Source organism: Bos mutus, chromosome 10 (genome assembly GCF_027580195.1).
Source record: "Bos mutus isolate GX-2022 chromosome 10, NWIPB_WYAK_1.1, whole genome shotgun sequence".
Classification (NCBI taxonomy): domain Eukaryota; kingdom Metazoa; phylum Chordata; class Mammalia; order Artiodactyla; family Bovidae; genus Bos; species Bos mutus.
Window position 1 is genome coordinate 69,748,903 of NC_091626.1, and position 15,617 is coordinate 69,764,519.

The following is a 15,617-nucleotide window of genomic DNA, read 5'->3' on the forward strand; positions in this document are numbered from 1 at the left end:
ACTGAGCTTGTTGACCTAAAAAATGAAACAGCCAGTTATTTTACCAGCAAAAGGGGTTTATTTGGGAACAACAAACAACTGCAATTAGTGTCAAGCCAGCTATAGTAAAAGCCACAGCTAAGTCCCACAAACAGAGGGAAAGGGAGGAAGTTGGGAGCAGTTGTTTTGAACAAAATTTCATGGAGGAAAGCGAGAGTTCAGGGTGATGAGCGGTTCTCATTAGCTTAGTAGCTAGGGTCAATTTCCTGTAGGAGATAAAATGTACACCATTCCTATCTATAATTGACAATCCTTCCTGTTATTTACCTAGAGTAACACTGTGTGAGAGCTCCTCCTTCTGGCCTCTCGACTCCATTTTAAATAAGGTTTCACTTTATTAATTTTCCAGCTTCCCAGGTGGCACTAGCAGTAAAGAAACTGCCTGCCAATGCAGGAGATATAAGAGACTCAGGTTTGATCTCTGGGTTGGGAAGATCCCCTGGAAAAGGAAATGGCAAAGCACTCTAGTACTCTTGCCTAGAAAATCACTAAGACAGAGGAGCCTGGCAGACTACAGTCTATGGGGTCGCAGAGTCAGACGTGACTGAGCAACTAACACACTTAATAATTTTCACAAGCTCAGTACCAACAGAACTCTCTTTTGTGTGCTCAGTTGTGAGGCTCCTCTGTCCATGGAATTTTTCAGGCAAGAATACTGGAGTGGGTTGCCATTTCCTTCTCCAGTAGATCTTCCCAACCCAGGGAGTGAACCTCGTCTCCTGCATTGCAGGCAGATTCTTTACCACTGAGCCATTGGGGAAGCCCTTCAATACCAATACAGTAATGGAACAAACTGGAATAACATTCAAAAGAACTTGCTGGTAAGAATAATTATATTCAGTAACATGCTAAAGTATATCTTTGACGATGACACATTTTATTGAATAGGGAATAAGGCAGCTTCCCCAGGGATCTCTGAGAGGCAACTCAATAACAAAAACTCATGTAATTGTCTTTTGTATCTAGCACAGAAAAATATATCATACTCATATGGTTTATAAATAATTGCCAGTTTGGCCTAATCACCAAACTTTGGTAATTGTGTCTCTTAGTAAGTATAGATAGGAACTCCCTTCCAATCCAGAAAGCATCCTAGCTCCATTCTAAAAGCAGACATCAGAGCTCGGCTGTGACAGTAAGAAAGAGAAGACAGTTCAAATGAGCCTGAAAATTCATGATTCAACTTCATTCTGAGTGAGTTCTTTGATTCTGTTCATGCAATGATCAACAGCATTAATAAGTAAAGGAATCCAACTATCTTCTGGCTGTGGGGTCACATGACTTGCTCTGCAAATGCAATGGGAAAAAGAGAAGTTAAATTTATTATACTGTCAAGGAAAAGACCTATCCTCAAAAGGGAGCACAGGGAAAACTACAGTAAAAGACGGCAAGTTTCTCTGCAGCAACTCAGCTGCTCCATAAGCAAAGCTGAAAAAAAACACTACAATCACTTTCTACTCTTTGAAATGGGGGTTTGGGAGTTGAGAATGGCTGTACAGGCTTATTCTCAAAAAGCTATTTGGGGATAAGTCTTCATACTCACTTTGTTATTTCGAGTGCCTTCTTTAAAACAGATGCAAGTTTTGCAGACTAGAAAAAAAAAGAAACAAGAGAAGTTACTCACCCTGAGCCCTACCACAAAAAGGGAAGGAGAGGAGACTTCCCTGGAGGTCCAGCGGCTGGGACTCTGAGCTCCCAGTGCAGGGGGCCTGGGTTCAATCCCTGGTCAGGAAGTAGACCCCACAGGCCACAACTAAAAGATCCTGCATGCCACAACAAAGACGGAAGATACTTCGGGGTGCAGCTAAAACTCAGCACAGCCAAACAAATAAAACAAATATTTAGGGGGAAAAAAAGGAAAGGAGTAAAAAAACGGAAAGGAGGAAAAAAGGGGAGGGGGGAGAAGAGCTAAAATATTTTACTTGAATATTAAAATATTTAATACTTTAGCTCTCTTCCCCCACTTTTTTTTCACATTCGCTTTTTAAAAACTGACTTAATAAACATCTTTAGCAATTCATCATGTCAGTTACCCTAGAAACAATTTTAAGGAATGCATGGTACATTGGTTGCATTCATACATCCTCACGTTATTTTGTCACTGGTATTCTTAAAATTCGTAAGTTTAAAAAAAAAAAAAAAAAACAGTTGTTTCTGCTATACATATCCTGAACTATCAGCAGAGCTGGGACAAGAAGTCATTTTTTAAAAAGTGAAAGTGAGAAAAAAGGAAGGAGCAAAGTTAAAATATTACAGTATTTTAATACTCAAGTAATACGAAGTCATTAAAAAAAAAACCTTGGAGGAAACAATCAAAAACAAAAATGTTGATTAGGTGGCAGGATCATGGACTCTTTTCTATTTAGCAAAATCTTATTAATACTGCTGCCATAGCATCTTTATAAGCTTTTTTATATTTAAATTTTTTTTAAAGAAAACAAAAAAAGGAAAAATATAACCTAAATTTGTCCTAACTGCTGATAGTTTAGGATATATACAGCAGAAACAACTGGGTTTTTTTAAAAAACTTAATATTTTAAGAATGCCAATAGCAAGATAACATGAGGATGTATGTATCCTACCAATATACCATTCATTCCTTAAAACTGCTTTTAGGTAACTGACATGGCGTATTACTAAGGATGTCTATTTCTTCAGAAGTCAATTTTTTAAAAGTGAATGTGAAAAAAAAGTTAATGTCCAAAAAGATCCTAATTCTACTCCAAGGTGTTTCCACATTGTGAAGATACATTTGATGACTCTATTAATAATTTCCACAATCTAATATACCAAATATTATTAGGATTGATACATCTGATGGTAAAATATAAGCTATCTGCAATTGTACTTCTCTTTCCAATAAAATGAGACATAATAACTTAAAGTTTATAAAAAACAAGAGAACAGAACTCTAGCACAGGACCTAGGACTTCAAAGAAAACAATAAAATCAGATTTTTATAAACAGCTTAACCCTTCATGACCACTCATGGTTAGATCACATAATATATCGATATTAGAATAGAGAATAGATATAGAATTAGAATAGATATTAAATATATTCTAATATTTTGTATTATAGAATTCTCTATTCAGTTCAGTTCAGTTCAGTCACTCAGTTGTGTCCAACTCTTTGCTGAGAATACTCTAATAGAGTATTAGATCTATTTTGGCCTATACTGGAAATTAGAAACTTGTAATTTCATGTTGAAAGAATCCCAAAGCACTGTACTAATTAAGACTTTCTCTCAAGGCATGGTTTTCTAAGGTCTTTGGGTGCGTGCATGCTAAGTCACTTCAGCTGTGTCTGACTCTTTGCGACCCTACAGACTGTGGCCCACCAGGCTTCTCCATCCATGGGATTCTCCAAGCAACAATACTGGTGTGGGTTGCCATGCCCACCTCCAAAGGATCTTCCTGACCCAGGGATCAGACTATGTCTCAAGTCTCCCACACAGGCAGGTGCATTCTTTACCGCTAGCACCACCAAGGAAGCCCCTCTAAGGTCTTTGGGTTTTTCTTAACAATTACCTGAGTGGTTATGGAAGAGACAGTACTATCAGAGCTCATTGCTGTCAGAATTCAAATTCAATAAATATTTATCAAGCACAACACATGGTGACTTTACTACCGTACTTACATCCAAGTGTAACAGATAAACATATTCCCCACAGTTTAAGGAAATACCAGTGATTACTGAAATTCTACCAATCAGGTCTGCAGCTATTCCCTCAAAGCCAGTACTTACATTGATTCGCACAGTCAAAGGGCACACAGGTGGGTAAATGCTCAGAGCCAAATCATCCACACTAAAGGGAGAAAGAAAAAATAACCATTAACCAAGAAGGAACAAAGCTCAACTAGGTGGTCTCCAGGACACAACTAAGGATGCAACGAGTGAGGAAATAATTCCCAGAAATGCATCAGTTCCTTAAACTGGGCAACCAAGAAATAACCAATTCAACTGGTATTTATGGAACACATACATACCCTGTTTTACTAAGAAGTTGAGGGTGGGGGGAACTCCCTTGACCAGTAGGATGGGACATTATTAATTCATTTGTAAATGTTTGGATCTGAAACCATAAGTTTAATAACTGCTATTGCCAGGGTTCATCCCTGAATGCCATTAAAGTAGGTACCACTTTTAATCAAGCAATCAAGTTAGTGCTGTACCACCAAAAACAGGACAAACTAATACCATGTGCCTCTCCCGTATGATGGAATGAAAAGCATGAAACGCTCAACTTAGTGATATTCTTGCCAAAAACGTTTAACCTGAATATAATTACGAGAAAACAACCACATGAATCCAGATTGCTGGATATTTTACAATGCAACTGACTTGGATTCTTTAAAAATGTCAAGAAAATAAAAAAAAATTTTTTAATGTCAATGACAAAAAAAGCTAAAAAAGGACAGGGACTGTTTTAGTTGCAAGATACCAAAGAGAAGACAACCAAATGCAGTATGACCCCTTGACAGAATCCTGAATTAAAAAAACAAACAAACAAAAAAGCTATAGAAGACGTTTTAGACACAATTTGGGAAATCTGAATATTAGATACTATTATTATATTCAGTATAATCTTTATCATCAGGGAATGGCAAACCACTCCAGTATTCTTGCCTGGAGAATTCCATGGACAGAGGAACCTGGCAGGCTACTGTCCACAGGGTTGCAACACACAAACACATATTCAATGTAAATTTCTTCAATGTAATACTAAGAGTAAAACTGTTCTTAGGAAATACATGCTGAAATATTCAGAGAAAAACATCACTGATGTCTGCAACTTACTCACGAATGGTTCAGGGATAAAAAGAGCACATCTATTTCAGTTTTTAAAAAGGCACATCTAATTACAGAGAAATAAACCAATACAGAAAAAAAAAGTGAACAACAGGTGAACCTAGACGGAAGCACAGGTACTCACTACAATACTTTTTAACCCTTCCGCAGGTATGAAAACTTTCAAAACAAAAAGATGGGGAAAAACCTTCAGGTGACAGCACAAGTTGAGATCAGAATGCTGCTGCTGGCATGTTTTGAGTGGAGGTCACGCTTACCTAGGGCTGATCTCATCAGAAATGTCCACAATGTCATCCAGCTGGGCCACCTGATCCTTCTTCCCGTTCTCTGCCACTGACAGCCGGATTTTCTTCAGGCAGGCTTTAGATGCTCTCGCCAGGGCAAGGCATGGGATTATGAGCTCCTGGTCTTCCTCTGACCAATATGAGTCCCGATTGTTTGGACATCCCAATATATCCTCATCAACATGGTTATCAGAGCTGTCCTCCTCAATGTCATTCAAGAGGCCACAATAAGGGTCACATTCTTCCACAGCCTAAGATACAACAGGATATATGTGAATGCCAGGAAAAAAAAAAAAAAAAACATTAATACTTTTAGCATCATGTCTGAGTTGTCCCCAAACTTCAGCCAGCTATTTCCCTAAATGGCTACAGAGCTGAATCACCTCACACGTGCTGTTCTAACTCTCCTAGTACAGCAATGGAACAGAGAGGAATGGTACAAATTAAACCCCCACATGGGGCGGGGGGAGACGGGAGATGGAGGATGGGAGTGAGGGGGGACCCACGTGGTCCACGCTTGACACATCTTCTCTCTTTAAAACCAATCCTCATCTACTAGACACAGAGTGGCCTTCCAATGACCATCAAAGAAAGAGGTCCTCTCACCTGCTCCATCTCCTCATGTGCATCCTTCACAAGATCCACACTCTTTGTCAGCACTGAAAGGGCTGCAGCTTTGTTATCTATGAGTGAAGAATGAGAAGCACTACAGTTAATGGAGAATCCCAACAATTCTTGAGTCTGCAAAAAGCAACAGTGATCTCATCTGAAGGGAGTGCCAAGGACAGTGAACAAGGGCAGCAGTTGAATGTAAAATTCTTCTCATATACATCCTCTGGGTGCCCAGACAGGGGGGCTAAAAAGCTTTCTGTCATTCACCATAGGAAGAAATACAATAGTCACATGATGTTTCTCAGCATGGTACCCCTGGATGACCACTGCTCTTGGCCTAGCAGGCTCTACCCCATAACTGCTTCAGAGTCCCCAGAATACTGCCCCTGGGGCAGGACCAGAAGAGAAAACCACATCTGTTCAACAAGAGACAGAGCCACAGCCAAAGGGTGTTTGAGTTTAGAAATTACGTGAACTAAAAAGACTGGCAAAAAGAATTAATACCTATTTTCATGTTGGTGATAAACTAGACCTATTTCACTAAGTTCTTTACGTAAGTAAAAATACATACTACTACAAAACTGGCAGCTAGATGTGAGGTCTGTCAGCTTTGGCCAGCAGAGTCAACGTCTACTTTCCACTCTCACCCACCTTTTGGGATCTGAGGTACATGTTGGCAAGCATCCCAGACACTGTTGTAGGAAATCAGGTTCTCAGGGCTGCTGAAAGAAATCAATAAGGATATATCAATAACCTGGGTTCCTGTTTCCTTCAAAGGTCCTTCCTGCTGGGTCATTAATCTCAGTTACCAGTAACTTTGCTGTTAAAATGACTTTTTCCCCCCTCCCAGAAGCAAAGAACCCCATTACCCAATAACTCCAGCTGTGGCATCCCTACCTCTGAGCTGGATTGATGTAAAGTGCTTCCACAAGCTGAGCCATGTCATCCACGATGTCCAGAGTGGCGCTCCGTACCAGCTTTCGCAGGGTGATGCCTATAGCCAGACCCAAAGACTAAGCAGCCTGTCCATCTTTCCAGAAGTCTGGAAAGTCTTCCCAAGAATCTAAGCCCTACAGAATTTGAGGTAATGTGCACCCACATGCTTTAACCAGAGTGCCAACACAAAACCCAGGTCTTATGTGTATCCCCATGTCATTTGCTTGCTCCTCCCACCATTCCTTAGTGGTATTTTCCAAAAGAGATCTGGAACAAAACTGTTCCATGACGGCATGTATTCATTCATTAAAAAGTAGTTTCTTGGGACTTTCCTGGTGGTCCAGTGGCTAAGACTCTACGCTGCCAATGCAGGGGCCAGGGTTCAGTCTCTGGTCAGGTAACTAGATCCTACATGCCACGACTTAGAGTTCACGTGCTGCAACTAAAGACCCTGCATGCCGTAACAAAGACTGAAGAGCACGCCTGCCGCAACTGAGACCTGGCACAGCCAAATAAATAAGATAATAAATATTTTTTAAAATAGTGATTTCTTGACATTTGTGGATAAAACACTTCAAGTTTAAACCACATGAGTAACCCTGAAGCTCCATGAGACAGGTATTCATTTATAATTGTAACCTGATAATAATCAAAACACGAAGATACAGGCAGAGCTGGAGGCCACTTAACCTATAAGGGAGCTCAGAAACAGCATGTGATGAGGAGGAGGAGCCTGGGGATGGCACTGATAACCAAGCAGTATCTGTGGTGATTATAATCCATTAGAGATGGATAAGCCAGTGAGAATTAAAAATGTTAAGAGTCGGTAAGGCAGGGGACATGAGAACACAGTATCTGAACTTTAGCACAAAGGCTTACTTATGGAGGTCACTTATATAACTACCTTTGACTGCACTTAATGGGAGAAAGTTACATTACATGATCAAATCGAGGAAAAGGTAAAATTCTCAGGACATAAGCTGTCACATTAGCAAAGATATACCCCATAAACTGAACACGTATGTGTATGGAGTGGCTTACCCTGATCCTTGGGAAACAAATAGTACACCCCAATAATTGCCTTGATGGCAGCATGCACTTGTTCACAGAACCTCTGGGTTTCCTATGAGATGACAAGCCAATTTCAGAAAGAAAAAAAGAAATAGATTAGATCAATGTGGTCAAGCCATCTACAGGGGAAAAGAGCAGACATCTGTACAGCATCATCAAACATTTTCTGAAGTCCTATTATGCATCAGGCCCTGTGCTGTTCTCATCACATACCAGGGAGAAGTTAGCTGGATACCAGATACTGAGCAGAAACTCAGTAAGACAAGAAAAAACTGTAGGAAAAACATCCCTGATACTCTATATCCCAAGATATCTGTGATCAGCTTTGAGATATTCACCATATCTTAGACCAGGAGTTGGCAAACTAGAGCTCAAGGGCGAAATCAGGCTCACCGCCAGTTTTTGCAAATAAAATGTTTCTGGGACACAGCCACATTCATGCATTTACATATTGTCTATAATAGTATTCGCACTACAGAGGCAGAGTGGAGTAGCTGGACTGCAGAGCCTAAAATGTTTACTATTTGTCCCTTTACAGAAAAGTTGTCAGCTCTATCTTAGACCATTAACCAGTTGTCTATCTCTCTGCCTCTGTCTGTCTCTAACAGAATCTCAGTATACCTAAATGAAATCAGCATGTACTCTACAATGCTCAATGTTGACTATTTTCCTTCTAGGTAGTCACTGGCTTTCCCTTATCTTCCTTGTCCTCACTGCTCTGCTAAATTTCAAGCCAGTGCTACACAAAATGTGATCTACAGGTTGGTGCCAGTCCATAAATGATCTGTTACCAGTCTGAGATAGATAGGTACAAAGATTGAGAGTACTTAGAAACTTTTATGCCAATTTGACATTGTTTCAACATCCAAACATATAATTTTTGTAAAAATACCACGTTGTAAGGACTGGAATTAAAAAAAAAAAAAAAACCCATTCTTTGGCAGAATTAATGTGCTGAGATCCTAAGAAAGCAATTGTGATTCAAATATATATAATTCATATAAAGCTATATTCTAATTTTTCATCTATGAATGAAAAAACCACTGTCCTGAGCATGTACAGAGTAATCAAACTGACCAAAATAAAAGACAAAGATAAAATATTAAAAGCAACAAGGGAAAAGTGACAAATAACATACAAGAAAACTCCCATAAGGTTACCAGCTGATTTCTCAACAGAAACACTTATTACTTGTGTAAAAAGAAGCCATATGCACTTAAGTGTGAATATGCATAGGATATATATGGAATAATACAAAAGGAACCAGAGACAGGAGATATAAACTTTTTAGCACATTTAACTTTGATACCTTTTGAACCTTATACTGTCTACATTATTAAAATTAAGTATAAAAATAATTCAGTACAAAAGAGTATTATGTAGTATAATAGAAAAGGTATCAGATGGAACCTAATTTAAGTCCTAGCTCCACTACTTATCTACCTTAAACTGAGCCTCTGAGCCTGTCTGTTCATCTGTCAGAAAGGGATCATGTATGTGAAAACACTTAGCAAATAGAAAGTACTTTTAAAAATGTCAGAAAGGAAGTAACCAGGATGAACCTCAGAATGAACCAATATTTAGAAGAGCCATCTACCCCATGACAACTACTGCATCTGACAATTTGATTTTCAGAACAATCCTGTGGTGTGAGAACCTTCATCTTACTCGACAGATGAGGAAATTAAATCCCCAGATTTGAGTGTAAAAGGTGGAAAGAAAATGAGAGGTTTCCTAAGGAATACTGAGCAGCACAAGAATTCTAGAAAAGTGAAGCCCACCTGTGGAGATGGCAGTGGAAGTCGAGAGAAGGCTACGGTCAGAGTCGTGGCTTCCCTTGACACTGTCACAGCTGCCTCATCTGGGGGGGTGACAGAGCAGGTGGCAAGAGCCAATATGTTAGTGCCAAATGGACAAGGCTGCAACGGCTGCACGGACTTTGAAGATAATGAGTTCCCTCTCCACCCATGCCCACTGAGACGTCTCAAAAACACCTCCAAAAACCAGTGTTTTATATTTCAACCTCGAAGGTACCAAGGATAGGTAAGGAAGAGTATCCCCGCAGAGAGGCTGGGGGGTCAGGGGGGGGGGGAAGCAGGAAGGAAAGGAGTAGGGAAGAGATGAGAGACAGCAGTCACCAATAGGAGAAGCACTCACTGAATCTTCTCCAAAAGGCCTCCCGATCAAACTCCTTGGTGGTTTCCTGGGCTTCGCCGACTAGTGGGTGCGGGGTGTGGGCCGGGCGGCGACAAACGAAAGAGCACAGGTAAGCAGAAAGACCTCCCGGCCCCACCTCCTCCGCCCGGACCCGGCGCCGCGGCCGCCAAGGCCTGGCCCCTTCCCACCCAAGTCCGCCCCTGCGGTCGCCCGTCCCCACTAAGTCAACTCACCCCGCACTCCAGGAAGCAGCTGCCGCAGCTCCCCGGCTAAGTGCCGAAGCTGTTCCAGAGGCGGATCCAGGGTGGCGTCTGGGGCTGCAGATACAGCTACGCTCTCCATCCCAGTACCGCGGTAGGAGCCAGCGTACTAAGCACCCACAACAGCTTCGGGAGCCGCACTGCTGTCGCAGCTCCTCTTCCACGCCAAGGTCTCGCTTCCGGCAACAACCTGTCCCGCCCCGGAAACCCAGTCACGCCCCTTCCGCTCTCAAAAGCTCCGCCTCACTCCCGCTCCTAGCGACACAGGCAAGACCCAGACGGAGTTGTTTCCTATTCATCATTCATTTATTGGTATTTGATTAGTTGAAAACACCCCCGACTGAGGAAGCAGAGAGCCCATAATCCTGTTGAAAAAAGGACTAGGAACTAATCAAGGGTAGTCAGGGTCAGGTCCAAGATTGCACGTTCCCTGTCCCTAAAGTGGCCTCCTTACAGGCTGCCAAGTTCCAAACACTGTGCTAGGTACTTTACATGAGGTATCTAAAAAACACTGAGTGGGCCTCAGATACTCCCATATCCACCAGCCCCTGCTCTGTGGATCTCCTAGATAAAAGCTTTCTCTTCACAAAAGTAAATCAACCCTTTACCTTCTTGGGGAAGGAGGAAATCAAGGCATTATATAGAGAATTTTCTGCAGTCCATTCTGCAAGAATCAGTAGTAGGTAATCCCCCCAACTCCCAGGTGTCCAAAGAACAGCAGCTCCCTGAAGTTTGCCCACCAATACTGGCCTTTCGCCTGCTGCTGAGGCAGAGGCCTGGGCTACAGAGGTGGATGAGGAAATACAGACTTCAGGAGCTCAAGTGGCTTTTTAACTGCACTATGAAGGTTCCAAGCTCAGCAGCGTTCAGTGTCCAAACACAACGAATGAGAACAGGTGTCACCAGTGTCAACCAGGTCCGTAAAGGGGAGAATAATAAAGCTAGAGTGCCATATGTCACATGAAGAAAGTAGCAGGAATAAATATGCCAGATGTACAGCAGTAACATAAGTAGGTGAACAGGCATAATTTTCAAGTATTTTCCTTGACGGAGATGAGACCTGAAGCTGTGACCAAAGCACCGCTGCAGCAAAATCCAACACACGTAAGCCATCAAGGGGATGTTAAAAAACACCAGCTGGAAAGAACAGAACAGAACCATTAGCTTACTAAGCCCTGTTGGGGTCAGGTCTCACTAACACATTATTGGTGGCTACTAAAAATATGTTGCTTTCTCTCGTTAACTGATACTTTATGCTTTAATCACACTTGTGTGGTTAGTTGTTTATTTGCCTGCATCCTTTTGTTCATCTTAAAGGCAAGTGTCATTTCATTTCTGTTGAAGCTCTCAAATGTTTAAGTTTAGAAATGAATATATATGTTTATGTACAAACACACACACACATATATACAGTACTTTTTTTTTTTTTTGGCAGAGAGGGGGGAACTTGGATATCAGTATTTTTTCTTTACTTTGCATTTGTAATTCAAGTAATATAATGAATACTAGAATACAAACTAGAAGATTTAAGATTATAATCCAACCATAACTACAATATGAGTTTTCATTCACCAAATAATTATTGAGCACTCATTATGTGGCAGGCACTGTGCAAGGCTCTAGGCAAGGGACACACTGATGAACAAGTCAGAAAAGATGATTCAGACAGCTTACATTCTAGTACAGAAAAGAGGAAACCCACCCCCCAAAAAAGAGGAGGGGGAAGATAATTACAGATGGTGATAAATTCAATGAAGAAAATAACTGGTTACAGGGCAATGGGAGATGGGCTCTCTGAGGTCTGAAGGACAGAAATGAGTCAGTGGAAGAGCATTCCAGGCAGAAGAACAAATGAAAAGCCCAGAGATGGGCCCATCTCCCGTTACCCTCCTGTTGGCCTGGAACATGATAAGGTAGGTGGAATTTGGGGCAGTCAGCAGGACCCAGATCATGTCACTGATCTGCTTTAAGAGTTTTAAGCTGACAATAGGGAGACAAGAGCAACAACGGGAAGCCAGTTAGGGGGTTACTGCAGTAGCCCAGGCAAGAAATAATTATTGGGGACTTCCCTGGGTCACTGCAAGAATCCACCATGCAGTGCAGGGGATGTGGGTTTGATCCCTGGTTGGGGAACTAAGATCCCACATGCCATGGAGCAACTAAGCCCGTGCACTGCAACTACTGAGTGCATGTGCTCCAGAGCCCAAGCACCACAACTAGAGAGCCCACGTGCTGCAAGGAAAGACCCCTCAGGATGCAATGAAGATCCTGCGTGCTGCAGTTAAGACCTGACACAGCCAAATGATTTTTTTTTAATAAATATGATTAGGTAAGAATGGTGGTAACAGTGACAGAGAAAAGACATGTATAGTGCTACTTGCTGATGAACTAGATAAAAAGTGTGAGGGAAGGGGAAGAACTTAAGATGCATCCTAGATAATTTATTGAAACTGCGAAGAACTTGGGAGAAACAGGTTTGGGGATACAAATGAAAGGTCCTGTTAGAGGTATATTAAGTTGAGATTCCTGTGAGATATCTAAGGAAGATGCGAAATGCCAGTTGTATACACAGGCACCTGAGGTGCAGAGAAGAAGTCTAGATCAGAGATATAATAGATTTATGAGCTATGGGCCTAGATGATACATAAAATCCATTCTTGGTATACTATTTATTAAAATATGACTGTAAACCCACCTTTTGGTAAAGCTCAGATCTTAGTTGGAATAAGGATGCTCCTGTCAAAGCTATAGTTTTTCCAGTAGTCATGTATATGTATGTTAGAGTTGGACCATAAAGAAAGCTGAGCACCAAAGAATTGATGCTTTTGAACTGTGGTGTTGGAGAAGACTCTTGAGAGTCCCTTGGACTGCAAGGAGGTCAAACCAGTCAATCCTAAAAAAATCAGTCCTGGATATTCATTGGAAGGACTGATGTGAAAGCTGAAGCTCCAACACTTTGGCCACCTGATGGCGAAAACTGACTCACTGGAAAAGACCCTGATGCTGGGAAACATTGAAGACAGGAGGAGAAGGGGATGATAGAGGATGAGGTGGTTGGATGGCATCACCGACTTGATGGACATGAGTTTGAGCAAGCTCCAGGGATTGGCGATAGACAGGGAAGCCTGGCGTGCTGCAGTCCATGGGGTTGCAAAGAGAAAGACATGACTGAGGGACTGAACTGAACTGAAGGATGCTCCTGAAAGACAGCCTCCATCTATATAATAGAAAACTGAACTAGACCTGGATCTCATCCCATATGAAATGCTGCTAAACAGAATATTCTGGCTTGTGGTTAGTGTTCACTAGGCAGATCTTCCCTACTTGTCTGTTTCTAATCCTGCAGATCATGCTTTACTGCCCTCTTATGAGGCTGTGAACTCATTTTGAACAATGTTTTTGGATCTCTTATAAAACTTCAGATCATCACCTCAGATTTTGATCCATTAGCCCCATTAGGTAAGAACAATAAATAAATAAATTGTTAGGTAAACAGTTTTCAAACCTGTTTACAGAGATTTGCTACAGGTCTGGGTTTTTTATTTGTGTTTGTTCTAAAGAAATCTCAATCCAAATGTAAACCTAATATATCAGTGTTTTCAGAAACAAATGAACTGCTAAGACAGCTAGAAAGCTTCCACTGGGTAACTCATCCACTTTTCTTGTGTGTCTATTTTTCCTTTCCTCCCTCTGAAATAGTTTCCTTCTTCATTATCATAACCAATTTTGGTTTACCCTGAAGTCTATCATTTATTCTACCATAAGTCTCTTCTTTCACTGTTTGTAGATGAAAAAGCACAGTGAAACAAACAAACAACAAAAACCTCTCTCACCTCTTATAAACCTTCCTGCCAAAAATTTATTTTAGATGCTTACAAGAGTGGTGGAAGAAAGAGCTTGGAAAGCACTATAAAAACAAATAAAATACCAAATACTAAAGACTGCCCTGCCAGTAGGTTAGGACACATGATCTGTGGTATTTAACTTGGGCTTTTGGATATAATTCGTAATTGTTATGCAATTAGTCCAGCAAAACCAAGATGGTCTTAAATTGTATTTCTGAATTCTTACCTGGAGAATTCCAACTATAAACGTTAAACTGCCTTGTAGGAAATGTCCATCAACAAAGATTCCAAAGGAAAAGCAGCAGCCCAATTTGCCTTTTGTGATTTCACCAACAAACCATGGGCCTGAAAGAGGCAATGGACAGGAAAGGAATTTACATAACTATGATTCTGATTACACATATTCACAAGATACATTTTAGGACTAATGAAGAAATATGAGACTAGTCATCTATAAGCATTTGCTTGCAAAGCTTTTCTTCTCTGTTAATCTCTGTTGTACAATATCCCAGCTAACCAATTATTTGCTCTTTTGCTCCCTATTTCTCTAGATTATAAAATTGCCTAAGTGCTATATCTGGAATAGATTCCAGAAACAGACTGGAGTACATTCACAAATTTTAGAAGATTCTTAACTTTCCTTTAAGAAGCAAAAAGGTACTCCATAGACACTTAATTTTCCAGATAACTGAAATTTACTCCTTTAAGCAATAAGACTTCAAACACTTTAATCATTCTAAAATGTACTTCTTATCTTTCTTATTAATGAATGTATTTTATCCTTTTCTTGCTGACCCACAATCCTTACTTTGTACATCAACTACATACTCAGGGTTAACATGTTCATAGCTTAACTCACTTCTTTATTTTTTCATCTGCAATGCCAGAATGACTTTTCTCTACTCCCTATTATTATTTACTGCTCCTTCTCAATGTGCAGGCTTCTGGAACTACTATATTGTCAAGAATGATTAAGGGACAGTCGGATTTCCCTTCTCAAAATATAATACTATCATTTGCTGGTAAGAGTAGAGTTCAACTTTAAAAAGTCACAGGTAATTTTCTCAGATATATATATATTATATACTCCATTAGATACATCTTAGTTTAAGTGTCAACCTTTAAAAATGGAACAACTTCTCTTCTAATGTTTCCCTTTACAGTCAGGAAGCAAATCACTTGCTTTGGTCCTAGTGGAAAACAAGTGTCTGAAACAGCCTCAACCCATCTCCTAACAAGGAAACCAACCTCCAAAGGGGAATCTGCCATAGTTTGTTACACAAAATTGTAAAGAGTCATATTTTTATTTAACTACTTTCTGTTCTCTGGTGGGAGTAACTAATAAGGAAATAAAAGTCCAAAGATGGACTGAAAGTATAAAATACAGACTAAGGATATATTAACTCCTAAATGACTCTTAGTAAGGAACATTCATAAATTCTGACAAAGTTATGAAAGAAATAAAGTGTGGTGAAATAGAGGACAAAGCTTTAATGTGATCAAAGGCTGCTCTGAGGAAATGACATTTAAGCTGAACTTCTATCTTCTATTAAGTTTCTACACAAATACTAATTGTCATGGTCCTCTCAGCACCCTTAAGT

General features: G+C 40.5%; 2 protein-coding genes across 5 annotated transcripts in view; both read right to left on the bottom strand.

Annotated features, from left to right (window-relative positions):
- Nucleotides 1–55: 55 nt before the first annotated feature.
- CCNDBP1 (cyclin D1 binding protein 1) lies at nt 56–10,375 on the bottom strand. Of its 2 annotated transcripts, none has more exons than XM_070378126.1 (11): nt 10,145–10,375; nt 9,912–9,971; nt 9,536–9,615; nt 7,725–7,806; nt 6,645–6,741; nt 6,399–6,466; nt 5,742–5,818; nt 5,109–5,386; nt 3,787–3,847; nt 1,583–1,629; nt 56–1,326 (listed from the first exon to the last, which is right to left on the bottom strand). In XM_070378126.1, exons 1-11 carry the CDS (start codon nt 10,251–10,253, stop codon nt 1,212–1,214), a joined length of 1,074 nt encoding a protein of 357 aa, XP_070234227.1. In that variant the 5' UTR covers nt 10,254–10,375; the 3' UTR covers nt 56–1,211. The 2 variants fall into 2 exon arrangements, with proteins under 2 accessions (XP_070234227.1, XP_070234225.1); XM_070378124.1 differs by having other exon boundaries at nt 58–1,326; nt 6,399–6,469.
- A 98-nt stretch (nt 10,376–10,473) lies between these two features.
- Nucleotides 10,474–15,617, bottom strand: part of TMEM62 (transmembrane protein 62) — a 34,773-nt gene continuing 29,629 nt past the window's right edge. For 2 of the 3 annotated variants that reach the window (XM_070378123.1, XM_070378122.1), the window contains 2 exons: nt 14,243–14,361; nt 10,476–11,308 (listed from right to left, as the gene is read on the bottom strand). In XM_070378123.1, coding sequence (XP_070234224.1) covers nt 10,982–11,308; nt 14,243–14,361 — 446 coding nt within the window. In that variant the 3' untranslated portion in view covers nt 10,476–10,981. Of the gene's footprint in view, nt 11,309–14,242; nt 14,362–15,617 lie in introns of all 3 variants that reach the window. The other variant, XM_005896151.3, reaches the window with a different exon arrangement.

Bases quoted from the DNA above. Each gene is read 5' to 3' on its own strand.
- CCNDBP1 (XM_070378124.1), bottom strand. From the start codon at position 10,253: ATGGAGAGCGTAGCTGTATCTGCAGCCCCAGACGCCACCCTGGATCCG. The intron at 5,387-5,741 runs GTGAGAGGACCT...GTTGTATCTTAG, and splicing joins CACATGAGGAGATGGAGCAG to GCTGTGGAAGAATGTGACCC. The intron at 3,848-5,108 runs GTAAGCGTGACC...TTCTCCCTTTAG, and splicing joins TCTGATGAGATCAGCCCTAG to TGTGGATGATTTGGCTCTGA.